The sequence below is a fragment of the Cebus imitator genome, unplaced genomic scaffold (genome assembly GCF_001604975.1).
Source record: "Cebus imitator isolate Cc_AM_T3 unplaced genomic scaffold, Cebus_imitator-1.0 Scaffold24, whole genome shotgun sequence".
Taxonomy (NCBI): domain Eukaryota; kingdom Metazoa; phylum Chordata; class Mammalia; order Primates; family Cebidae; genus Cebus; species Cebus imitator.
Window position 1 is genome coordinate 1,737,648 of NW_016107339.1, and position 21,467 is coordinate 1,759,114.

The window sequence follows — 21,467 nt, forward strand, 5'->3', positions numbered from 1 at the left end:
TATATATATATATATATATATATATACACACATATATATATATACTATATTTGAGACAGAGTCTTGCTCTGTCACCCAGGCTGGAGTGCAGTGGTGCAATCCTGGCTCACTGCAACCTCTGCCTCCACAGTTCAAGTGATTCTCCTGCCTCAGCCTCCCAAATAGATAGGATTACAGGCCCTTGCCTCTACGCCTGGCTAATTTTTGTATTTTTAGTAGGAATGGGGTTTCACCATGTTGGCCAGGCTGGTCTAGAATTCCTGACCTCAAGTGATCCGGCTGCCTCAGCCTCGCAAGTAGCTGGGATCACAGGCCCCTACCACTATGCCTGGCTAATTATTATATTTTTAGTAGAGATAGGGTTTTGCCATGTTGGCCAGGCTGGTCTTGAACTCCTGATCTCAAGTGATCTGCCCACCTTAGCCTCCCAAAGTGAAGGGATTACAGGCATGAGCCACCATGCCTGGCTGTATTATTACCCTATTTGCACCCTTTATAACACATCATAATCTGTAAGTACTTTCTTGCTTATTTGTTTACTATGGTAAGAGCCATATACATATTTTTTATTTACCATTATATTACCATGATTTAACCAGTACCTGGTACACAGAAGATACACAATAAGGACTGGTTAAATTAATGAATTCAAAATACTATAAAACGAATTTGAAATTATTTAAGGTCCACAAGAAGACCTTAATATATTTTGAGAAACACATGATTACATATTATGAAATGTCTGAAAGCAATAAACAATAAATTTCAAATACTAGTTTAATAAAGATTTTCATATTATTCCTTACAAATCTTTGTTTTAGAGCTAGCATTTACTCAGGAGTAAAACTTAACTTTTTAAGAAATGCTAATCTATGTTTAAAAAGTCTTTATTTCTGATTGGATGTGAAAACACACGTGATTAGTCACTTATATACCCAATATCAACTACAATAAACATGCAACTGGTTGTGATCTAGTGATAAAAAAGAAAAAGGAAATATTAGTCACACAGCTCTGAAACAAAGAAAAAACAGCTTTTGTTATGTCACAAACAGAATAAACACAAAAACAAATAATTCAAAGAATGGCAGTTTTCTAAGAAATGCTCCAGTTTTGGGCGTAAAAAAAAAAAAAAAGGTGAAAACAGGAGTAATAGAAACAATCTTGCTGTAACATAAAATCATCACAAAAAAATGGATTAGTAACAGACTAGAAAGCCTGAATAGACCCTCTGCTAGAAGCAATATGAAAAGCAAATAAGTGGACATACTGCATCATCTTGAAAGAGTCAGTTTTTAGAGTATTTATTGCTCAGAAAGGAAAAGATTACAATGGTGTTAAGGAAAGGAACATTTTCTAAAATTGTCAACTGACGGGCAGCAGGCTTGGATCCATTCACTACTTTTCAATTTTGATATGACATTTTACCAAAGTTATTTATTTGATATCGACAAAAATGTTGCATGTATAGTAAGATTTTTTGGAATTAAATGAGTAAAAATTTAAGTACCTATGTAAATTTTGGTATTTGAAATTCACACTTTTTATAATTTAAAAAGACCAAATTTAATATAGCCCTGAACAAGAACCAAATCAGAAATGGCCCAGCGTTGTACATTGTACATATTTTTATAATGTGTTTCTGTGTACAAGAATGACTATGAAATTAAACTGTCTTATTTCTAGAAATTTTCTTCCATTAACAATAACAGTCAATGCTAAAAGGACTGCTTGCAAACTTGCTAGAAATATTTTTTCCCAAATATTTTAGTCTTCAAAACAAATGGTAGCTGTCAAATTCTTACTGCATAATCTAAAATGGTAATCCATGTACTGTATTTCATTTGTAATAAGTCTTTGTGATAAGGTTAACACTTCAACACACAACACAAATGAGAGAGCACCAAAAAATGAAAATTACTTTGCTTATGTTTCTGTATTAGAATTTTATTTGCTAAAGGGTAAAAACAGATTTGCAAAATTCACAGTTAACTTAAAACAATAGTTTTAAACCTTTTTTCCTAGCCCTTACTGCCTTCAGGAAGGAAAGAACATCTGGTTATTTAAGGAACACAATATGTTCACATTTTCTATGACTTTTGTTTCTAATTGGGTTTTAAAATTTTTTTGAATGTGAACAACTAGCTAGAACAATGTTTTTTAATCACTTCATATTTTTCAGACTGTCCTCCTTCTATCCCTCTAACTTCATTTGGTGGATTGGTTTTGGAAATCTGCTTAGTAGTTCTAATATGATAAAGACAAGAAAATGAGAATTAGGGTTGTGGTCTGAAGTGCTAAGTATAGAAGTTGTATTTACCATGTGCAGGTACCGGATGCTAAAAACAGATATCTGATATCCAATCTTCATAAGGTATACATTTTTTAAAATTTCAACTAGTTCCTGGGCCACTTACACATATAGCAGTTTCATTTATTACAGATGAAGAATTTGTTTGAGAAATACGTAAGCAGGATTCCACTATTTCCAAAACTAATAAAGCCACAGCTTCTGCATGGAAAGGTGGTCTAAGGACGGGGGTCAATTGCTGATCTGCCACTAAAAAGCTGTGTGACCTTGAATCAGTCTCTAAGCTTCATCTTTATTCTGACTTTTTCATCTGTGAAAGAAGAAAGTTGGATAAGGCTGTCTATGTTCTTTGTAGTTCTAAAACTCTGACAGCCTAAGTGAAGTAAATTAACTGATTCTTTGCTATGTCTTCTGTATTTCATAATACATGAAGGTTGTAATAGGATTTTAAATAATTCTGATATGTGGCAAATTAAGGAACTAGATGCTCTTTAAGTTAAAGTTGTTTAATTAATTCACTATCTTCATAAAAATGGCAGCTGAAAAATATACCATTGGCTATGCTTTTGTGGAAATGTGAACATGGGTTCCAGAAATATGCTAGATGAGTGACATCCAACTATATTAGAGTCAGTGTGGTAAACTGGAACGAGGCATAGCATTTGAATCAGAAATCAATTCTATCATCACTTTCTTTATACCGAGATACGCAGGACACAAAGCTGAGTGCTAAAAAATGAGCAGGATCCAGTCGTAAGGCGTAATAACTGACAAAACACACTTCCATAAAGACAAAACACAAGGTGTCATGGGGACTCAAAGGGGAGAGCATGTCCTATCTGAACCTGAAAACTGTTTCATGAGGAATGCAGAACACACACCAGGAATCTGAGGAGGGAATGAATAGACAGAACAGTCATGATGCCACTCTAGCTAGCTTGGAAGCTCACAAGCTTTTTGACCTTGGGAAAGCCACATAAACTTAACCTTTCCCTACTGAAAAGAGTGAGGAAAGATAACCTACTCTACCTACCTCATAGAGTTATTGATTAATGTCAGAGTAGTTGGAAAACAATGAAGGAATATCATCCTATTTTTACAGTTTTTAGGCCTACTTTCTTCAGTCTATTCAAATAAAAAATCTTTCCACAGTAAAGTCTATCTTTGATATAAAACAATTAGAACCTGATGTCTCAAGCTATACTTGCAGAATGTATTCTCAACTGAGCAATTTAGGGATGATGGTAGGACAAAGTGCTTTTCTGAAGGTTGATAATGAGCCTACTAAGGCTCAGAGTTCCTTATTTTTATTTTATTGAATATGTTAGCAGCATTCAACACTACTGTCATATGAAACTAGGATATAGGAAAGTGTGCTTTCATGTTTCAAATCTCTTTCTACTAGTTAATTTCATTGAGAATTGTGTGTTTATATACTTACTCTGATCTATGAGACTCAGGAATGATTAAAGTATTTTGAGTGTTTCACTGTTGCTATCAATAGAAAACATTTAAAGCACTATGATGTCTGAATTTTTAGACGCTATAGGCAGTGGTACCAGTACTATCTTTCCCTCTTTTTTCCCCCTTAGCATAAATGGCTTCTTTTATGACTTTATAACTGACATTAACAACACTGAAAACTCTGTCCACTTGTGGATTTCTATAACATAGGTAAACTTGCTATTTTTCTCACTTTACTTTTGTAGCACTGGATTGGACCTTGTTAGTTCACTGTAATAGTGGCAGGAAGCAGATGAATCCTAGGTAGACAGGGATGGGTCCCCAGTGAAACCTGAACTTCAAGCCAAAATCAGTTTAAAGCCTAGCTACAAGTCCCAGGGTAAATCCATGGACCGGTTTGAGAACATGTCTTCCTGTTTGGCATACTTTTCTCTGATTGATCACCACCCTTTACCTATTTTACATACACCTATCCTTTCCTAATTGGTTTTTTTACACTGTTGTGCCCACCTTTGACTGGTACCTTTTACCCCACCCCCTTTTTTTTTGCACACTCACAAACCAGTCAGCAAGCATTCATCATTCTGAGCCCATAAAAGCCCAGACCCAGCCACAAAGAGAGAAACCACCCAACTTTGGGCAGGGGATCACCCTTGCATCCCCTCTCCACTGAGAGCTGTTTCATCACTCAATAAAATTTTTCTCTGCCCTCCTCACCCTTCAATTGTCAGCATGATCTTGTTTTTGGATGCAGGACCCGAACTAGGGATCCACTGAATGTGCATACACCAAACGCTTAACAACTGTGGTCCTCTGCCCTCTGCTGGCAGAGGGCAGCCACCCCATGCGAAGGGAAGCAGCACCAAGGCTGAATTAGCCCTGGAGCCATGGGCCAGAGTGAGGGAAAGGGCTGACAGAGTTGTTAACATGCCACTATCCACTGGGCCATGGACAGTGGGACTAAAAGAACTAATCAGCATGCTGTAACATCCCCTTTGGGGTTTCGGGCTTGTAGGCACCCCTGCCTGGGCACCACTGTGTTCCCCTCATCTGGATGCCAGAGTCTACCATGGGAGTGGCTTGCGACACACCTGATCCAGCTGAAAGCCCTGTATGGAGCCCATGTCTGTGCTGGCACTCAGAATGGCTGGCTGGGCCCTGCACTCACTTGCTCATGCACCCCCACCCATGGGCAGCTGAGCACACAGTCACAGCTGCCATAGGACACGGGCTGGTGTGCAAGACAGGAATGGCCCGGTGGGCCAAGTAGATGGGGCACCTCCTGCAGCAGGCCCCAGGGCTGAGGCCCAGGGCAGGAATGTCACCAGCTGTGGAGGTCCTCAGCTGGCAGAATGATAGACAGATACTGTGTCAATTAGAAGTCAGTTCTTCACCATCCTGGCCAGCATGGTAAAACCTTGTCTCTACTTAAAAAAACAAAAATTAGCTGGGTATGGTGGTGGGTGCCTGTAGTTCCAGTTAATCAGGAGGCTGAAACAGGAGAATCACTTGAACCCAGAAGGTGGAGGTTGCAGTGAGCTGAGATTGTGCCACTCCACTCCAGCCTGGGCAACAGAGACGCTGTCTCAAAAAAAAAAAAAAAAAAAAAAAAAAAAAAAAAAAAAATTTTTAAAAAAAAAAAAAAAAAAAAAAAAAAAAAAAAAAAAAAAAAAAAAAAAAAAAAAAAAAAAAAAAAAAGAAAGAAAGAAAGTTCTTCAAAGATAAAAGGATGTTCTGCTTAAGTAGGTCATCAGAGACAATTTAATTCAACTTCCAAATATTACAAAAGAGAAGCCCAAGGGTCAGCAAGCATGATTTTTCCAAAATAATGAAGATGTTGGAAGTAGAACCAAGGTTTCACCCAAGGTACCAATTCCTAATTCAGGTTCCTTGTAGAACACTACACTGCCACAGACCCATATTAACACGTGTCAAGTGACTTTAGTTATTACTTAAAATCTGTAAAATGATATCAATGGGTCTGCCATATATGCACTTAACTATGTCTACCTCTTTGCTGGGTTAGCCATCTGTGTGGTCCCTTAAAGGATACACAGCTTTTTGTACTTTTCCTATAGATATCATCATTCCATGAACTTGTTCTACTGAGCCTTTCAAACTTGACTCCCTCATCATGCCTAATTTTTTATGTCTCAGGAATACCAGTTTAAGGTAATTGTATTAATCATGTTTTTACTCGGAAAGACTCTGAATATAAAGGTGGTGGATTCCCTTTTTTAGATATGCTATTACTTTTTTCTCTTAAACCTTAAAGAATCTGTATTTTAATGCCTGTAGAATTTGCTTCAATATACGTGCATGACTTTATTGAGAGTGAAAGTACTTCATTAAAATCATACTAACATGAAAGGGCATTTAGGTTCCACTAATGAACACTGATGAACTTAGAATAAAGAATTCTGAAGCTGAATGAGTGGGTGATTCACACATATATCAACCATATCTAGTTAGGGAAAAATTACCAAGATCGATAAGTTTTGATAACATATTCATTTTTTTCCTTCACTTAAAACAAACAAATCATGCAAGTAGAAAATTCACATTGCTATTTTAGCAAGGTTTTCCACTCCCTATCATTCTAAAAATTCCTAATGCTAAGCTGATAGAATCTGCCTAAGTTTATAGATCAAAACTCATACCTCACTGACCAGCAACCTCATTCTTTAGTCTTATTTTACAGATATTTTATCATCTTGTGGGTTTTTTTGGGGGGTAGGGAGTATATAGTCAGAGAACTTACAAATACATATGTACATAAAATATAAATATGGAACTTTCAATTTTCATAGTCAGGTTTGTAAGCCTTACCACAAAAAAAGTATGCTTCCTTATGCATCAGAGAAATAATGGATTATATTTCTGATGCTTAGTGAAACTGCTTTGTGTAAGAGAAATGATATGAAAGTTCATAACTTTACAGAACAGGTATAGTTATAAGGAAGTAAATTCTTTTAAGTCAATCAAAGAATAAAGGATATACTAAAAGGCTGAAGTCAACAACCAAGGAAAGGACAGAAATCCTTTGAATCTAAATTTACATTAAACTTGGAGGCCCAAGTTGATCAGACAGAGCCTTGGCAATGGAACCCACAGACAGACTGACTGACTCAGAGACAGTTCGACAACTGCCAGCATGACTGTTGGGAGGGTTGCCAAAGAGCCAAAGGCTGGGATTACCATCCAATGCCTGGCATTCTGATATTCGTGTTTGAAGCTTTCTCTCTTATACTTCTTCCAATATTTTTGTTTGGCTCAAAAGTAGCAAGGATTCACAGATTTTTTTAGATCATTAAATGTTCTTATTTTCAAGAAATATAACATTAGTTGTAAAAGAGCACACTTTTCCTCTGAAGTGTAAAGAAAATTTTGGTGAATCGTTTTACGCTCAAATAGAGAAATCAGTGTTAAAGTCTGTTTGAATCTTTATTTTATTAGATTATGCTTAACCCCCCAAATAAGAAATATTAATACATATCATAATGTGAAATAATTTAGTGCTTCATTGTATCTGCTCTTACAGAACTGGTCTTTTTATAAATCTACTTTCTTGATCGTCATATGGCCCCCAAGGTTCTACTTGGATAAATCAACCCCTGTGTGGGGTACCAATGATAATACAGTTTGGCTATAAGGATGGTAGTTCCCTCAATGATTTCCTTGACTTGTGAGGAAGGCAAAAGGGAAGAACAACCTTCTGCGGGAAAAGAGATATTTGTTCCAGTTTCTCATGGCTATGTCCATTTAATTTGCCTGCTGAGTTGCTGGCCAATGAGTTATGTGTTTTGGCCTACAACTTTAGGCAAATGCTATCATTAGGCAATTTATCTGCCACTAGGCAAATTCCACATTCAGAATTCTTGGACTCTCACAGAGAAGCCTATTTTTCACCCAACTTAAAATTATGCATATCCTACTGGGGAAGCTTACCTTTGGGTCTCTAAGGAACAGAGCCTTAAGAATCAGTGAGTGTACATCCCCGATGAGTGGGTAATGCATCAGAAGGCCGAGACAGGTCTGGTAGTTACTAGAGATCACTAAATAAGAGGAAAAAATAATTCAGAAGCAATACTATTTAAGATATTCTGCATTGCAGAGAACATAAAAACTAACAACTTAGAGTCAATGAAAGCAAACCAATAACTCCACTGATAGTAGGAAGAAGGGATCTTTACTAAATTGCCTTTGAAGGAACACATTGTATTGTTAACTGCAATCTAACATATTAGCATTTATCCTCAGGGGGTTTTGGAAAGAAGAACTTCACATACAGATATGTGTACATCTGCAACATAAATTCTCAGAACCATGCATATTTACTGCTATTTATATGGCTGTCTTTAAATGTCTCCTGTTTTGCTACTTAGAAATTAGTAATAAAAACCATATGAATGGAAAAGAATCAGTTTAACATTTTCATTAAATAATATTTGCCTTGATTATGTTATAACTCGTTACATTTTTTTCTTTTGTATAGGTAAACGTTATATAACTCAAAATTAAAGAAAGCAGAATTTCTTCTAATTATTTGTTTTTCTAAAGGTAACAAGAGATATAGGGAAAGAATATCTATGCAGCATTTCTTGGAGGAAAAGTGTCAAAATTGTCATAGATAAGTCTAAATGTGTTCCATAGCGTGTCATTTAATGTTTTTTTTCAAATCAACCTAATTATGGGTGTAATTATTAAACACATCTTTTCAGGCAGGTCTATGTAAACTACTTTACTTCTTGGCAATCTTATCTGCCACTGCTGTCACAGGCGGGCCCATTAACAATGCTTGTTTTGTGAACCACACTGACGGCCTCCACAGCACTGATCGTGAAGAAAGTTTACAATTTTAACTTCTGTGGCTGCAACTGAAGCCTTTTCATTAGCCAGTTACTTGAAAAATGTTCCATAAGAAAACAACTGTGATTCAATAGAAACAACTGAAATAAAAAACTAAGCAATTATTTAAAATTATAAATATCTTTGATTTTCAGATTATTTTTTCTTCTGCTGTTGGAATATCATTTCTTGCTATAACTTCCTACTTCTCCCCCTCCTATGAGCACTATGGGGAAAGGAGACAGGACTGGGCAAAATGAATAATTATAATCTATGTTTAAGGAACCACTTTATCATCTTCATTTCTATTGCTGATATGACAGCTTGTAATTTCATACATCTGCTTTCATTTGTAAAGCACTCACTTATCCTACCCTTTCTGTATCTGTTCAGACTGTTATTTATTCATTTTTTCATATTTACCTTTAGTTACCTGCTGTCCTTTTTTCTCTAGAAATTCAAAAGCTAAGACACTGAGAAGAGTATAATGTTTTTATGTACAGTTCTGAGATCTAGAAAGTAATTAAGACTTAATCAATTCATCTTATAACTCAAAAAGTAGTTATATATTAGTAATTGACCAAGAAAGAATTCTTACACATTTTCTAAGGAGGTAGGAAAATTTTGTGGAAAAATTTCTGATCTCATGACTCAGAGATGTAGGTTTGAATCCTGGGGCTTTATTTGAACCTTTCATCAAGTTGCCTAAAGATGAAACAATATAATCTATAAGACTGATTTATAGCAGCTGTTTAAAACCAGTTCGGGTAACCTCTGTGAGCTTAAGTTTAGTTGCTTGGAAAACAACTTTTTGATTGAAAATATTTATTTGGCTGCTTCATTCAATCCAATAATTATTTGTTGAATTACCTCATGCATGACAGGCCCTATGCTAAGGGAGGATGTAGAGATAAACAAAACAGAGTCCTTACTCTGGAGAAAATTACACTACAGAAGGGCAGATGTGTAATATCAAAAAGCTATTACTACTACTACAACTAAGATAACAGTGAATTAGTAAAAGCTTCTGAGCCAGGCCACATGCTAAGAACTTTACCTACATTATCTCATTTAATTTCTATGATATTCTTATGAAAATAACAAAATTATTTTCTTTGTTTTACAGATGCAAAACTGATACTTGGAGAAGTTAAGTCGCTTGCGCAAGTTACCAGTGACTCCCTAGAGGGGCAAGATTGGAAACCCAAGAGTCCAGCTGCAGAGTGTGTACTCTAATACAAGACATTTGTTTTGAAAGGCCATTGTTTTTGAAAATCAAGAGACACAATGGATGCATACTGTAAACTAGTAAGTATTACTAGTGTAGTAGTTTTAAGTATACTAGAAGATCAGCATAACCTAGTCTCCAGAACAGTTTGACTCACTGATTAATCATTTATTTACTGTTTTTTTTTTATAAGACAGGGTCTTGCTCTGTCATCTGGGCTGCAGTGCAGTGACACGATCACAGCTCACTGCACTCTCTAACAATCCTTCTGCGCCAGCCTCTGGAGTAGCTAGGACAGACTACAGAAGCATACACAATGCCTGTCAAATCTGTAAGTTTTTTGAAAAGACAAGCTCTTGCTATGTTGCCAGGCTTGTCTTGAACTCCGTAGAATAGCCTGATTTAGATATAAATATATAGACAGAGACCAGAGCAATAATCCTGTTATTATAACTTGTTAAAACTTTTGAAGCTATCAGAAGCTATAAAATATATAAGGGAAGCCAAATAATGTACTAATATTCTACTTGCAGAACAAATGAAGAAGGTAACACTTTCATCTTTCTTTTTTTTTTTTTTTTTGAGACGGAGTTTCGCTCTTGTTACCCAGGCTGGAGTGCAATGGCTCGATCTCGGCTCACCGCAACCTCCGCCTCCTGGGTTCAGGCAATTCTCCTGCCTCAGCCTCCCAAGTAGCTGGGACTACAGGCACGCGCCACCACGCCCAGCTAATTTTTGTATTTTTAGTAGAGACGGGGTTTCACCATGTTGACCAGGATGGTCTTGATCTCTTGACCTCGTGATCCACCCGCCTCACACTTTCATCTTTCTATCCATCCATCCAATCACTGCATGCAATGAACATTTCCTGAGCATCTACTGAATGCCAGATATCCAGAGGCTATGTTAGGCACTGGCATTAGGAACATAACAGCAAATAAGTTCACTGCTTTCAGGCAATGGCATCTCTAATTTGCTAATGAAAATCTGCATAGAAATATCCTTAATTTGAAATTACATATACTAAGTATTAAATCTCCTTTTGAATAACTACAGCCAATTTAAAGTAGGTAGAAGAGAATTATACAAGCTTGTTTAAAAACAAACTAGGAAGGATCTGACACAACAAGAATTTAGTTTTGAACTTTACAGTAAGCTTTTATTGAACATGAAAAACTGAACTAATCCATAATACTGTTCTTTCTCCAATATTTATTCTATCAGAGCAGGGCAGTGACATGAAGGAAAAAGTGAGAGATTCAGAAAAATTACTGAGTTTTAGTATCTACCTACATTTGAAATGAAGTATGTTTATGCTTTAAAAACAAAATACTAAAGCCACATTCTAAAGAGTTGATTTAGAGAAGGTAAAGCAAAGGTAAGTAGTACCTAAGAAAAGATAATGGATTTGGAATGAGAACTAGATTAGATCATTCGCCTAGTCATTATAATATGGTGAATTTAGGCAAGCTGCCCAACTTCACTGAAACTTTATTTTCCCATTTACAAAATAAAGACAATACTGCTTACTCTATCTACAGGGTTTCTGTGAGTGGCCCAAGGGCTAGGTGGTACGTTTCCCTATCTTGCTCAATTCAACCTTGATGAAAAGCATTACTTCCATATGAGGCAGAGCTGACTTCTCTGTCTGAACGTTTATGTGCCCCACAACTATTCTGGAATGGTCTGAAGAGATGGTTTAAGTTTCTCCATCAGGTACAAACAAACAAACCAAAAAGGGAAATCAGTAATGATATGCAGAAAAAGTAATTGTTTTGAGAAAGTTTAAAGCAATGTGGATCAATAAGTTACACCTAACTCAAAACTAACCACACTTACAATTGTAACACTATTTTCAAATTATTTAAGTTCATATTGAGATATACTTTCATTCTTAACATAATAAAACAGACTGAAACTACCACAAAACACGAAACTATATACAGACTTCCTTTAATTTCTCACCTGGCTCCTCCAAAATAGCTATCACTTTGTCAAGTACCTATAATATGCCTGAAAAATAGTCATATTATTTTATAAAGATCTCATGAGTCCTCCTAATTCCCCCTAAGGAAAGCATCATCGTTGACTCTCTATTATAGATGAGGTAGTGCAGAGTAGGTAACATCACAGCCAAGGGCACAGAGCTCTGAATGGCAAAGACAGGGCTGAACCTGGGTCTGTGTAGACTGAAAGCCTCCCTCTTTACCACTATGTCTTATACTTTCTTACATTCTTAGCAAGGGCATGACAGGGGTATCTGCGTAAACTGAAAAAAGTCCTTCGTGTAAAATGCCAATAATATTGAATATTTAGAAATAGGCATAAATTCTTATATTTAACTATAAAATGGCATATAAAAACAAATAATCATATATTAAATATAAAATAAACCTGGCAAAGACACAACTAAAAAAGAAAATTTCAGGCTGATACCCCTGATAAACATTGATGTGAAAATCTTCAATAAAATACTGGCAAACCGAATCCAACAGCACATCAAGATGCTTATCCATCACGATCAAGTCAGCTTCATCCCTGGGATGCAAAGCTGATTCAACATACGCAAATCAATAAACGTAATCCATCACATAAACAGAATCAAAGACAAAAACCACATGATTATCTCAACAGATGCAGAGAAGACCTTCGACAAAATTCAACAACCCTTCATCCTAAAAACTCTCAATAAACTAGGTATTAATGGAACTTACCTCAAAATAATAAGAGCTATTTACGACAAACCCACAGCCAATATCATACTGAATGGGCAAAAACTGGAAGCATTCCCTTTGAAAACTGGCACAAGACAAGGATGCCCTCTCTCACCATTCCTATTCAACATAGTATTGGAAATTCTAGCCAGGGCAATCAAGAAAGAAAAAGAAATAAAGGGTATTCAAATAGATAAAGAGGAAATAAAATTGTCACTATTTGCAGATGACATTATTGTATATTTAGAACACCCCCTTGTCTCAGCCCAAAATCTCCTTAAGCTGACACGCAACTTCAGCAAAGTCTCAGGATACAAAATCAATGTGTAAAAATCATAAGCATTTCTATACACCAATAACAAACAGAGAGCCAAATCATGAGCGAATTCCCATTCACAATTGCCACAAAGAGAATAAAATACCTAGGAAAATAACTAACAAAGGATGTGAATGACCTCTTCAAAAAAAACTACAAACCACTGCTCAAGGAGGTAGGAGAGGACACAATCAGATGGAAAAACATTCCATGCTCATGGTTAGGAAGAATCAATATTGTGAAAATGGCCATAATGCCCAAAGTAATCTATAGATTTGATGCTATTTCCATCAAGCTACCATTGACTTTCTTCACAGGATTGGAAAAAACCACCTTAAATTTCATATGGAACTAAAAAAGAACCTGCATAGCCAAGACAATTCTAAGCAAAAAACAAAACAAAACAAAACAAATGACAACAAACAAAGCTGGAGGCATCATGCTACCTGAATTCAAACTATACTACAACGTTACAGTTACCAAAACAGCATGGTACTGGTACCAAAACAGATATGTGGACCAATGGACTAGAACAGAGGCCTCAGAAATAACACTACACACCCAGCTACAACCATCTGATTTTTGACAAACATGACAAAAGAAAAAGGACTCCCTATTTAATAAATGGTATTGGGAAAACTGGCCAGCCACATGCAAAAAGCTGAAATTGGATACCTTCCTTACACCTTCTACAAAAATTAATTCAAGACGGATTAAAGATTTAAACAAAAGATCTAACACCATAAAAACTCTAGAAGAAAACCTAGGCAGCACCATTCAGGACATAGGCATGGGCAAAGACTTCATGACCAAAACACCAACAACAATGGCAACAAAAGCCAACACAGACAAATAGGATCTAATTAAACTAAAGAGTTTCTGCACAGCAAAAGAAACTATCATGGGATAGGCAACCTACAGAATGGGAGAAAATTTTTGCTGTGTACCCATCTGACAAAAGGCTAATATTCAGAATCTACAAAGAACTTAAATTTACAAGAAAAAAACAACCCTATCAAAAAGTAGGCAAAAGATATAAACAGATACTTCTCAAACGAGACATTTATGCAACCAATAAACACGAAAAAATGCTCATCATTGCTGGTCATTAGAGAAATGCAAATTAAAACCACACTGAGATACCATCTCATGCCAGTTAGAATGGCGATCATTAAAAAGTCAGAAGACAACAAATGCTGGAGAGGATGTGGAGAAATAGGAATGCTTTTACACTGTTGATGGGAGTGTAAATTAGTGCAGCCATTGTGAAGATAGTGACAGTGTGGCAATTCCTCAAGAACCTAGAACTAGAAATACCATTTAACCCAGCAATCCCATTACTGGGTATATACCCAAAGAATTATAAATCGTTCTATTATAAAGACACACACACACGTATATTTATTGCAGCACTGTTCACAATAGCAAAGACTTGGACCAACTCAAATGCTCATCAATGGTGGACTGGATAAAAAAAATGTGGCAAATATACACCATGGAATACTATGTAGCCATGAAAAAGAATGGTTCATGTCTTTTGCAGGGACATGGATGAAGCTGGAAACCACATTCTCAGCAAACTAACACAAGAAAAGAAAACCAAACATTGGATGTTCTCACTCATAAGTGGGAGTTGAACAATGAGAACACATGGACACAGGGAGGGGAACATAGCACACCAGGGACTGTTGGGGTGGCGGGGGTTGGGGGAGGGATAGCATTAGGATAAATACCTAATGTAGATGACGGGGTGATGGATGCAGCCAACTACCGTGGCACGTGAATACCTATGTAACAAACGTCTGCACATGTACCCCAGAACTTTACAGTATAATAAAAAAAAAATTAAGTCTGATTCATACATTTGACTCCCTTAATTTTTAATTGAAATGAAGAAGAACCACAGGTTGGGAATTAGTTTTATCTGAAAATAGACATTTATACATATACTTTATTTCATTGTGTTTTGTGATTTTTAATGCCTTAATCAGAAATATATATTGTCAGTAAAAATGGGTGAAGTACAGAAGGTATTTAAGAAAGGTTGACAGTATCTTCTTTTTTTGTGTTAGACTGTATTCATTCATTCAATATTTATATTAAACACCTGTTTCATTTAAAATAGAGTTAAGTTCTAAAGACATGAAAAGAAATTAAAAAATTTAAAAAATTAATTAAAATAATTAAAACAATCTCAACTTTCTCTCACATTCCAGTGGAAGAGAAACATAAGATTAACTGAAACTTACTGTAGGTTTCAAATAATAATTCAAATAATTAAACATAAGATTAATTCAAACCTATTGTAGGTTTCAAATACTAAGGGCTGTGACAACTCCTAAAACGGAAGACTTTAGGGTCAGTGAGGTGCCAGCCAACAATATGTGGAAGCAAATGAAGGCAGGATACTGGGTGGCTCCTTTGACAGAGGCACTAAGGAGAAATGGGATGTGTGGAAGGAGAAAAGTGGGTGGAGGTCTGATTTGTATATGAGGGAGCCACCAAGATGTCCTTCAGTAGGTGAATGAATAAACAATCTGTATTATATCTAAAAAATGGAATATTAGCATTAAAAATAAATGTGCCATCAAGCCACGAAAAGACACAGAGGAAACCTAACTGCATATTACTAAGCAAAAAAAAGTCAATGTGAAAAGGCTACATACTTCATTCATCTGACCATATGACATTCTGACAGTAAAAAGATCAGTAGTTTCCAGGAATTAGAGGGATATGAGGGATGAATAGGCAGAACACAGAGGGTTTTTAGGATGTGTTCTGAGACCCCCAGTGGATACCTGAAACCTCAAATAGTATTCAGCCCTATATGTACTAAGCTTTTTCCTAAATATACATTGCCTATGATAAAAGTTTAATTTATAATTCAAGCAATTTATAAATTATGATGAGATTAGCAATAATACCTAATAATAAAACAGAACAATTATAATGTTATGCCAGCATTGCTACTCTTGAGCTTTAGGGCTTTAAGTAAAACAAGGGTTACTTGAACACAAGCACTGTGATACCACAACGGTCACATTGATAATCAAGATGGCTATTAAGTGCCTAATAGGCAGGTAGCTTATGCAGTGTGCATACAGTGGACAAAAGGAAGATTCATGTGAGAGCAGAACACAGTGGGGTGACTACAGGTTTCATCATGCTACTCAGAATGGGATACAATTTAAAACTTACACATTTTTTTATTTCTGAAATTTTCCATTTAACATATTTGAATCTTGGTTGATATCAGATAATTGAACTTGTGGAAACTGAAACTGCAGATAAGGAGGGACTGCTGTATATTAGGATACTATAATGATGAATACATGTCATTATATACATTGATCCAAACACACAGAGTGTCTAACAACAAGAGTGAACCCTATTGTATAACTATGAACTTTGGGCAATAATGCTGTAACAATACAGGTTTATTCACTGTAAAAAATGTATCATTTTGATGTGGGATGGCGATAGTGGGGGAGGCTATCGGTATCTGGGGGTGCGTATATGCAAACCGTATTTTCCACTTAGTTTTGTACTGAACCTAGGACCTTTCTTAAAATCCAACTCATTTTTTTTTTTTAAAGAAGACATTAAAAAAGAAACCCCAAATAACATACAATTGCTATTATGGTATGTCAGCCTTTGTTAATGCAACTTGAGAAGACTGTTAAACTAAGGTATAAAAATAGTATAAATGGTGTTTGTAACAGGATACTTTAACATACATATCTGATATAATCATAAAAACAACTGACACCATTTTCTGTCTCAGAGGGAAGACAGCTAGTAGTCAGGAAGTGCTCAAAGACTCCTTCAAAAATAAGACTATCAATTTGTGCTTCAATAAAACTTTGTGACATTACCATGAGGTTTAAAATTTGTAGTCACTGAAGTTAAGCAAAGCTTTTCCAGAAAAGACAAACACAATTTGCAGTTGAAATAAACTGCATTTTGACATCAATATGATGTTGAACATGCTGTTAACTAGAAAATAGAGAAACAGAAATTCTGGGTTAGGACAGAGGGAAACACTGTCAGACAGTGGCTGAAGAATAAGTAGAGATCTAAAATGAAATCAAAAGGAATAACATTTGAAATCACAAAGAGACCACAACTGACATGCCACATGCCAGGCCAGAAAATGGCTAAAGAGATCCCAACCAAAAACAGGAAAATTATAGTAGAGTATTGTAACATGCTTACTTACACTGGCTGAAAAAACAAGGCAGGAAGTGGGTAGAAGTGTCAAGAAGGAAACTTTTCTATTTATAGTGTTCAAATAGAAAGCACATTAAAAAGGCAATAAACATTTGAGAAATATTTTCTTTTTAAGAAAAACTAGGCTGAGCAAGGTGGTTCATGCCTGTAATTCCAGCCCTTCAGGAGGCTGAGACGGGCAGATCAGCGGAGGTCAGGACTTCAAGACCAGCCTGGCCAACATAGCAAAACTCTGTCTCTACTTAAAACACAAAAATTAGCTGGGTGTGGTGGTGGGCCCCTGTAATCCCAGCTACTTGGGAGGCTGAGGCAGGAGAATCATTTGAACCTGGGAGGCAGGGGTTACAGTGAGCTGAAATCGCACCACTGCACTCCAGCCTCTGCAACAAGAGTGAAACTCTGTCTGAGAGAGAGAGAGAGAGAGAAAAAAAGGAGTCTATAAATAGATTTAATTATAGTGTTTTAGCTATTAGTGCAATTTATAAGACAAATAAAAGGTATGTTATGTTTAAAATAGAGACTTTTTTGATACTTGTCAACAAAATACATAAAATCAATAAAAAATAGATGTGAAAATTTCAGCTACTTAATTTTTTTTTTTTTTTTTTTTTTTGAGATGGAGTCTCACTCTGTTGCCATGCTGGAGTGCAGTGGCGCCATCTCAGCTCACCGCAACCTCTGCCTCCCAGGTTCAAGCAATTCTCCTGCCTTAGCCTCCCCAGTAGCTGAGGCTACAGGCAAGTGCCACCGTGCCCATTGTATTTTTAGTAGAGACGGGTTTCACCATGTTGAGCGGGATGATCTCAATCTCTTGATTTTGTGATCTGCCCACCTCGGCCTCCCAAAGTGCTGGGATTACAGGTCTGTGCCCGGCCCTCAGCTACTTAATTTTAAAAGTAGGCAATGCTTTCTTTGAAAAGGCTTTGCTGAAAATATATTGTCAAAGAGTTGAGTTGTTCTATGAATAAGACTAACACTTGTCTTCTTAGTAATCACAGCACACAAATCCACCCCTCCAAGGTCTCTATGGTACCTTTTGGCCTGGCATTGCCTCAAGTACTGCATTAACTGAGCACATGAAGAGCTTCAGATGCTTTTAGAGATAGTGAAGAATTGTAATGTGGTTCTGGTGAACTACGGAAGTTCACAATCTAGTTGAGGAGATAGGACCAACACCCACAGTAACTAAGGAAAAATGTAAAATAGAGTAGAACTAAGTGCTACACTGAGTGGTAGTGATTAGGATCTTATAGGACTGCAAGAATGTGAAATCAGCGTGAGCCAGAATAATAGGAAAGGTTTGGGAAAAAGGCTACCTGGCCCTAGGCCTGAAAATAGGAGTAAGATTTCGGTAGGTGGAGCGAGGGGAAGCAAGGAACACAAGAGAGACTTATAATATGCAACAAGTCAGTTAAAAAGTAGTGCGGTGTTGATGCTGCTCATGAGATGTAAAAAAAAAAAAAAAAGCAGTGTGGTTAGGGTATGGCTATTCATAAACTATTACAGGAGTAATGGTTTAAGATTACTCTCACATTATTTTCTTATTGCTCAATTTTTCTTTCTGTATATAACTTTCATCCATAAAATTCAGCAAAGTAACAAAAACTGGGTAGCTTAAAAGAAAAGAAATTTACTGTTTCACAATTCTCAATGCTTAAAGTCCAAAATCAAAGTTTCCGTAGGATCATGCTCTGTCTGAAACTTGTAGGGGAGAATGCTCCTTGCCTCTCCTGCTTAGGGTGTTAGCAGCATCTTTCTTTTTCTGAAGAGGGAGAATTTGTTTCCTATCTCTCTCCTAGCTTCTGGTAATGACTGGTAATTCCTTGCCTTGTAGATGTATCAGTCCTGCCTCTGCTTCTGGTTGTCTTCACATGGCTTTCTTCTCCCTGTGAGCCTTCACATTATTTTCCCTCTGTGCATGTCTGTGGCCAAATTTCCTTCTACTTATGAGAACACCATTTATATAGGATTAGTATGACCTCATCTTAACTAATATATTTGCAACAATCTATTCCCAAATTAGGTCATGTTCTGAGGTACTAGAAGTTAGGACTTCAATATATCTTTTGTGGGAGGGGATAAAATTCAACCCATAACAGGCTTTATTATATGTGCCTATAAAATCAATTTTGGATTAGATATAGTGAATCTTAACTATTTTTAAGGGCATGTATTCCTTTGACAAAGTGATGAAAACTGTAGACATCTGACCCAGACAAAGGCATACCTTGTACACAATATTTTGCACACTATCGGGATGATCATAGACCCTTTGATCCTCATCCACTGAATCTCTAGGAGACATGCACCCCAAGGAAAGAATGTCACCACGGAAAGAAGGCTTTTAGTTTCTCTCAGATGAAACATCCTCTGAGCATCCTACAAATGTAGCTCCAAAAGAACGTATATAATGCTCAGAGACTGGTACAGTGGTGTTAAGATTTCTTGAATGACTGAGACTGAAACTACTGAGTGTAACTGAACATTCCTACTCTGGAAGCCCCAGAAAGTCCTCATGAGTCAGAATCCACTGGCGTGAAATAAAAACTTGATACTAATGACGTATTTGGAAAGCTGGGGCTGGCAAATTCCTCCTTCCTCCTAGTTCTTGACCATAGCCAAAAATATAAACCCCTGTAATTAGTACTGACCTCCCATGCAACTCTGTCCAAACCAGTTCTCCGTCCCTTTTTTTCTGCTGCTCCCCTCTTTCTCAATCCTTTTCTCTAGAGAACAATGTCTTTCCCACTAAGCCTCACCCTCCGAGAGTCACTGCTGCCTCTGCAACCTCCAGATGTGAGGTGAAGGACCACCTTGCTCCTTGATTCTGCTTCCAAACTATTGCTTCCTATGATTCCATAAAACCCCCTCTTCCTTTGAAGTTCACACCATGCCACTATGCCTCTATCATGTCCCTTTATCACTGTCATCTATGTACCATATACTGGTAAATACTGGTTGAATGGTTAACTCTAAATAATTGACTGGTTCAATAAAAGCTGTTTTCTTGGTCACTCTTTTTATTTGAGGCTATGGTGCCAGGCTCGTTACATTTCTTTCTATACCTTTTCCTAGTAGGATCCTTTGAGAAATGTCCATGGAGAACTAAACAGAAACTCCAGTTTCCTCACAAACCCTTGGTCTTCTAAGTGACTTAAATTTCCCTTCACCTACTTCAACCATACAAATCAGATCTAGAACTGCTCTATGTCTGACCACAACTTTGTATGCATTTAGCTGTCTCATGCCCTACCTCACCCAATCCCTTGATACAATTTTCCCTAATCTTTCCCTGGCTGTACTTCCCTCTTTATACATCTTAAACCACTATTTTAAAATACACTCAACACTCTCTACCCTCCTGTCTCCCTTCAGTCCTGCCTAATTCATTTGGAAGCAGGCCTAACTGGATCACAGTCTACTTTTTTTTTTGAGGCCTTGTGCCACTTCCAGTGCTTCTCTCTGTAGGATCTTCGACAGCTACACATGGCTTTCCTTGGCTCTTGATGAGCTATCTTTATCACATCTCCAAGTCATTTCCCAAAAACCACTAACTCTACTCTGCCTCATTCACAGTGGATGACCTCGCTTCCTCCTTTATGGAATTCGTCCATTTTCTGCCTTCTCTACCTATGAACTGGATTACTTGTGAAAGTACTCTAGTGCTTTCTTCCTGGATCAGCACCAGCTTCTCATTCCTGTTCCACAGCCAGTCTTCCATAGGACTCCAGACCCAGTTCTCTTCTTCTGCCTCTAGGTCCTTGTTTCCTCAATTATTTTACTCAAAAAATAATTTTCTGGAGGTTTACTATGCCTTGGGACCAACTCTAGATGCTGGTGTATGGGAGGGAAACCAAGACAGACAAAATCCTGACTCTCACTGGGGAACAGGGATAGGGGTGGGTGTGAAGAACAGACAATAAACAAGCGAAAGCTTCAAAACAAGATATTTTCTCTTTTCATAGATCCATAGAGCTCTCTTTTTTTTAAGACAGGGTCTTGCTCTGTCACCCACGCTCTGGAGTGCAGTGGCAAGATCATGGCTTATTGCAGCCTATCACATTTAATCACTAAATCACGGTAATTTTAGCTGTAAATAGTTCTCTGATCCACTGCTTTTCTCCTGAACTACCATCATGACTATTATCTGATGCCCTTGCTCTTGTCTCCTTCAACTCCATCTTCCACATTGCTGCTAAATTGACCTAAGAGTGATCACATTTCTGCTTTGGACATTTCATTAGCTCCCTACCAATTACCATAAAAAGACTGTCATCATGACACTCTTGTTTCTTTCTTTAGTCTCATAACCTGCTGCTCATCTCTCTCTCCCTTTGTACTCTAATAACCAAACAG

General features: G+C 37.0%; 1 protein-coding gene across 10 annotated transcripts in view; it reads right to left on the minus strand.

Annotated features, from left to right (window-relative positions):
- Window positions 1–21,467, minus strand: part of TBC1D5 (TBC1 domain family member 5) — a 553,318-nt gene that overhangs the window by 119,255 nt on the left and 412,596 nt on the right. For all 10 annotated transcript variants that reach the window (XM_037736376.1, XM_017522211.2, XM_037736379.1 and 7 more), the window contains one exon: window positions 7,724–7,830. In XM_037736376.1, coding sequence (XP_037592304.1) covers window positions 7,724–7,830 — 107 coding nt within the window. The remainder of the gene's footprint in view (window positions 1–7,723; window positions 7,831–21,467) is intronic.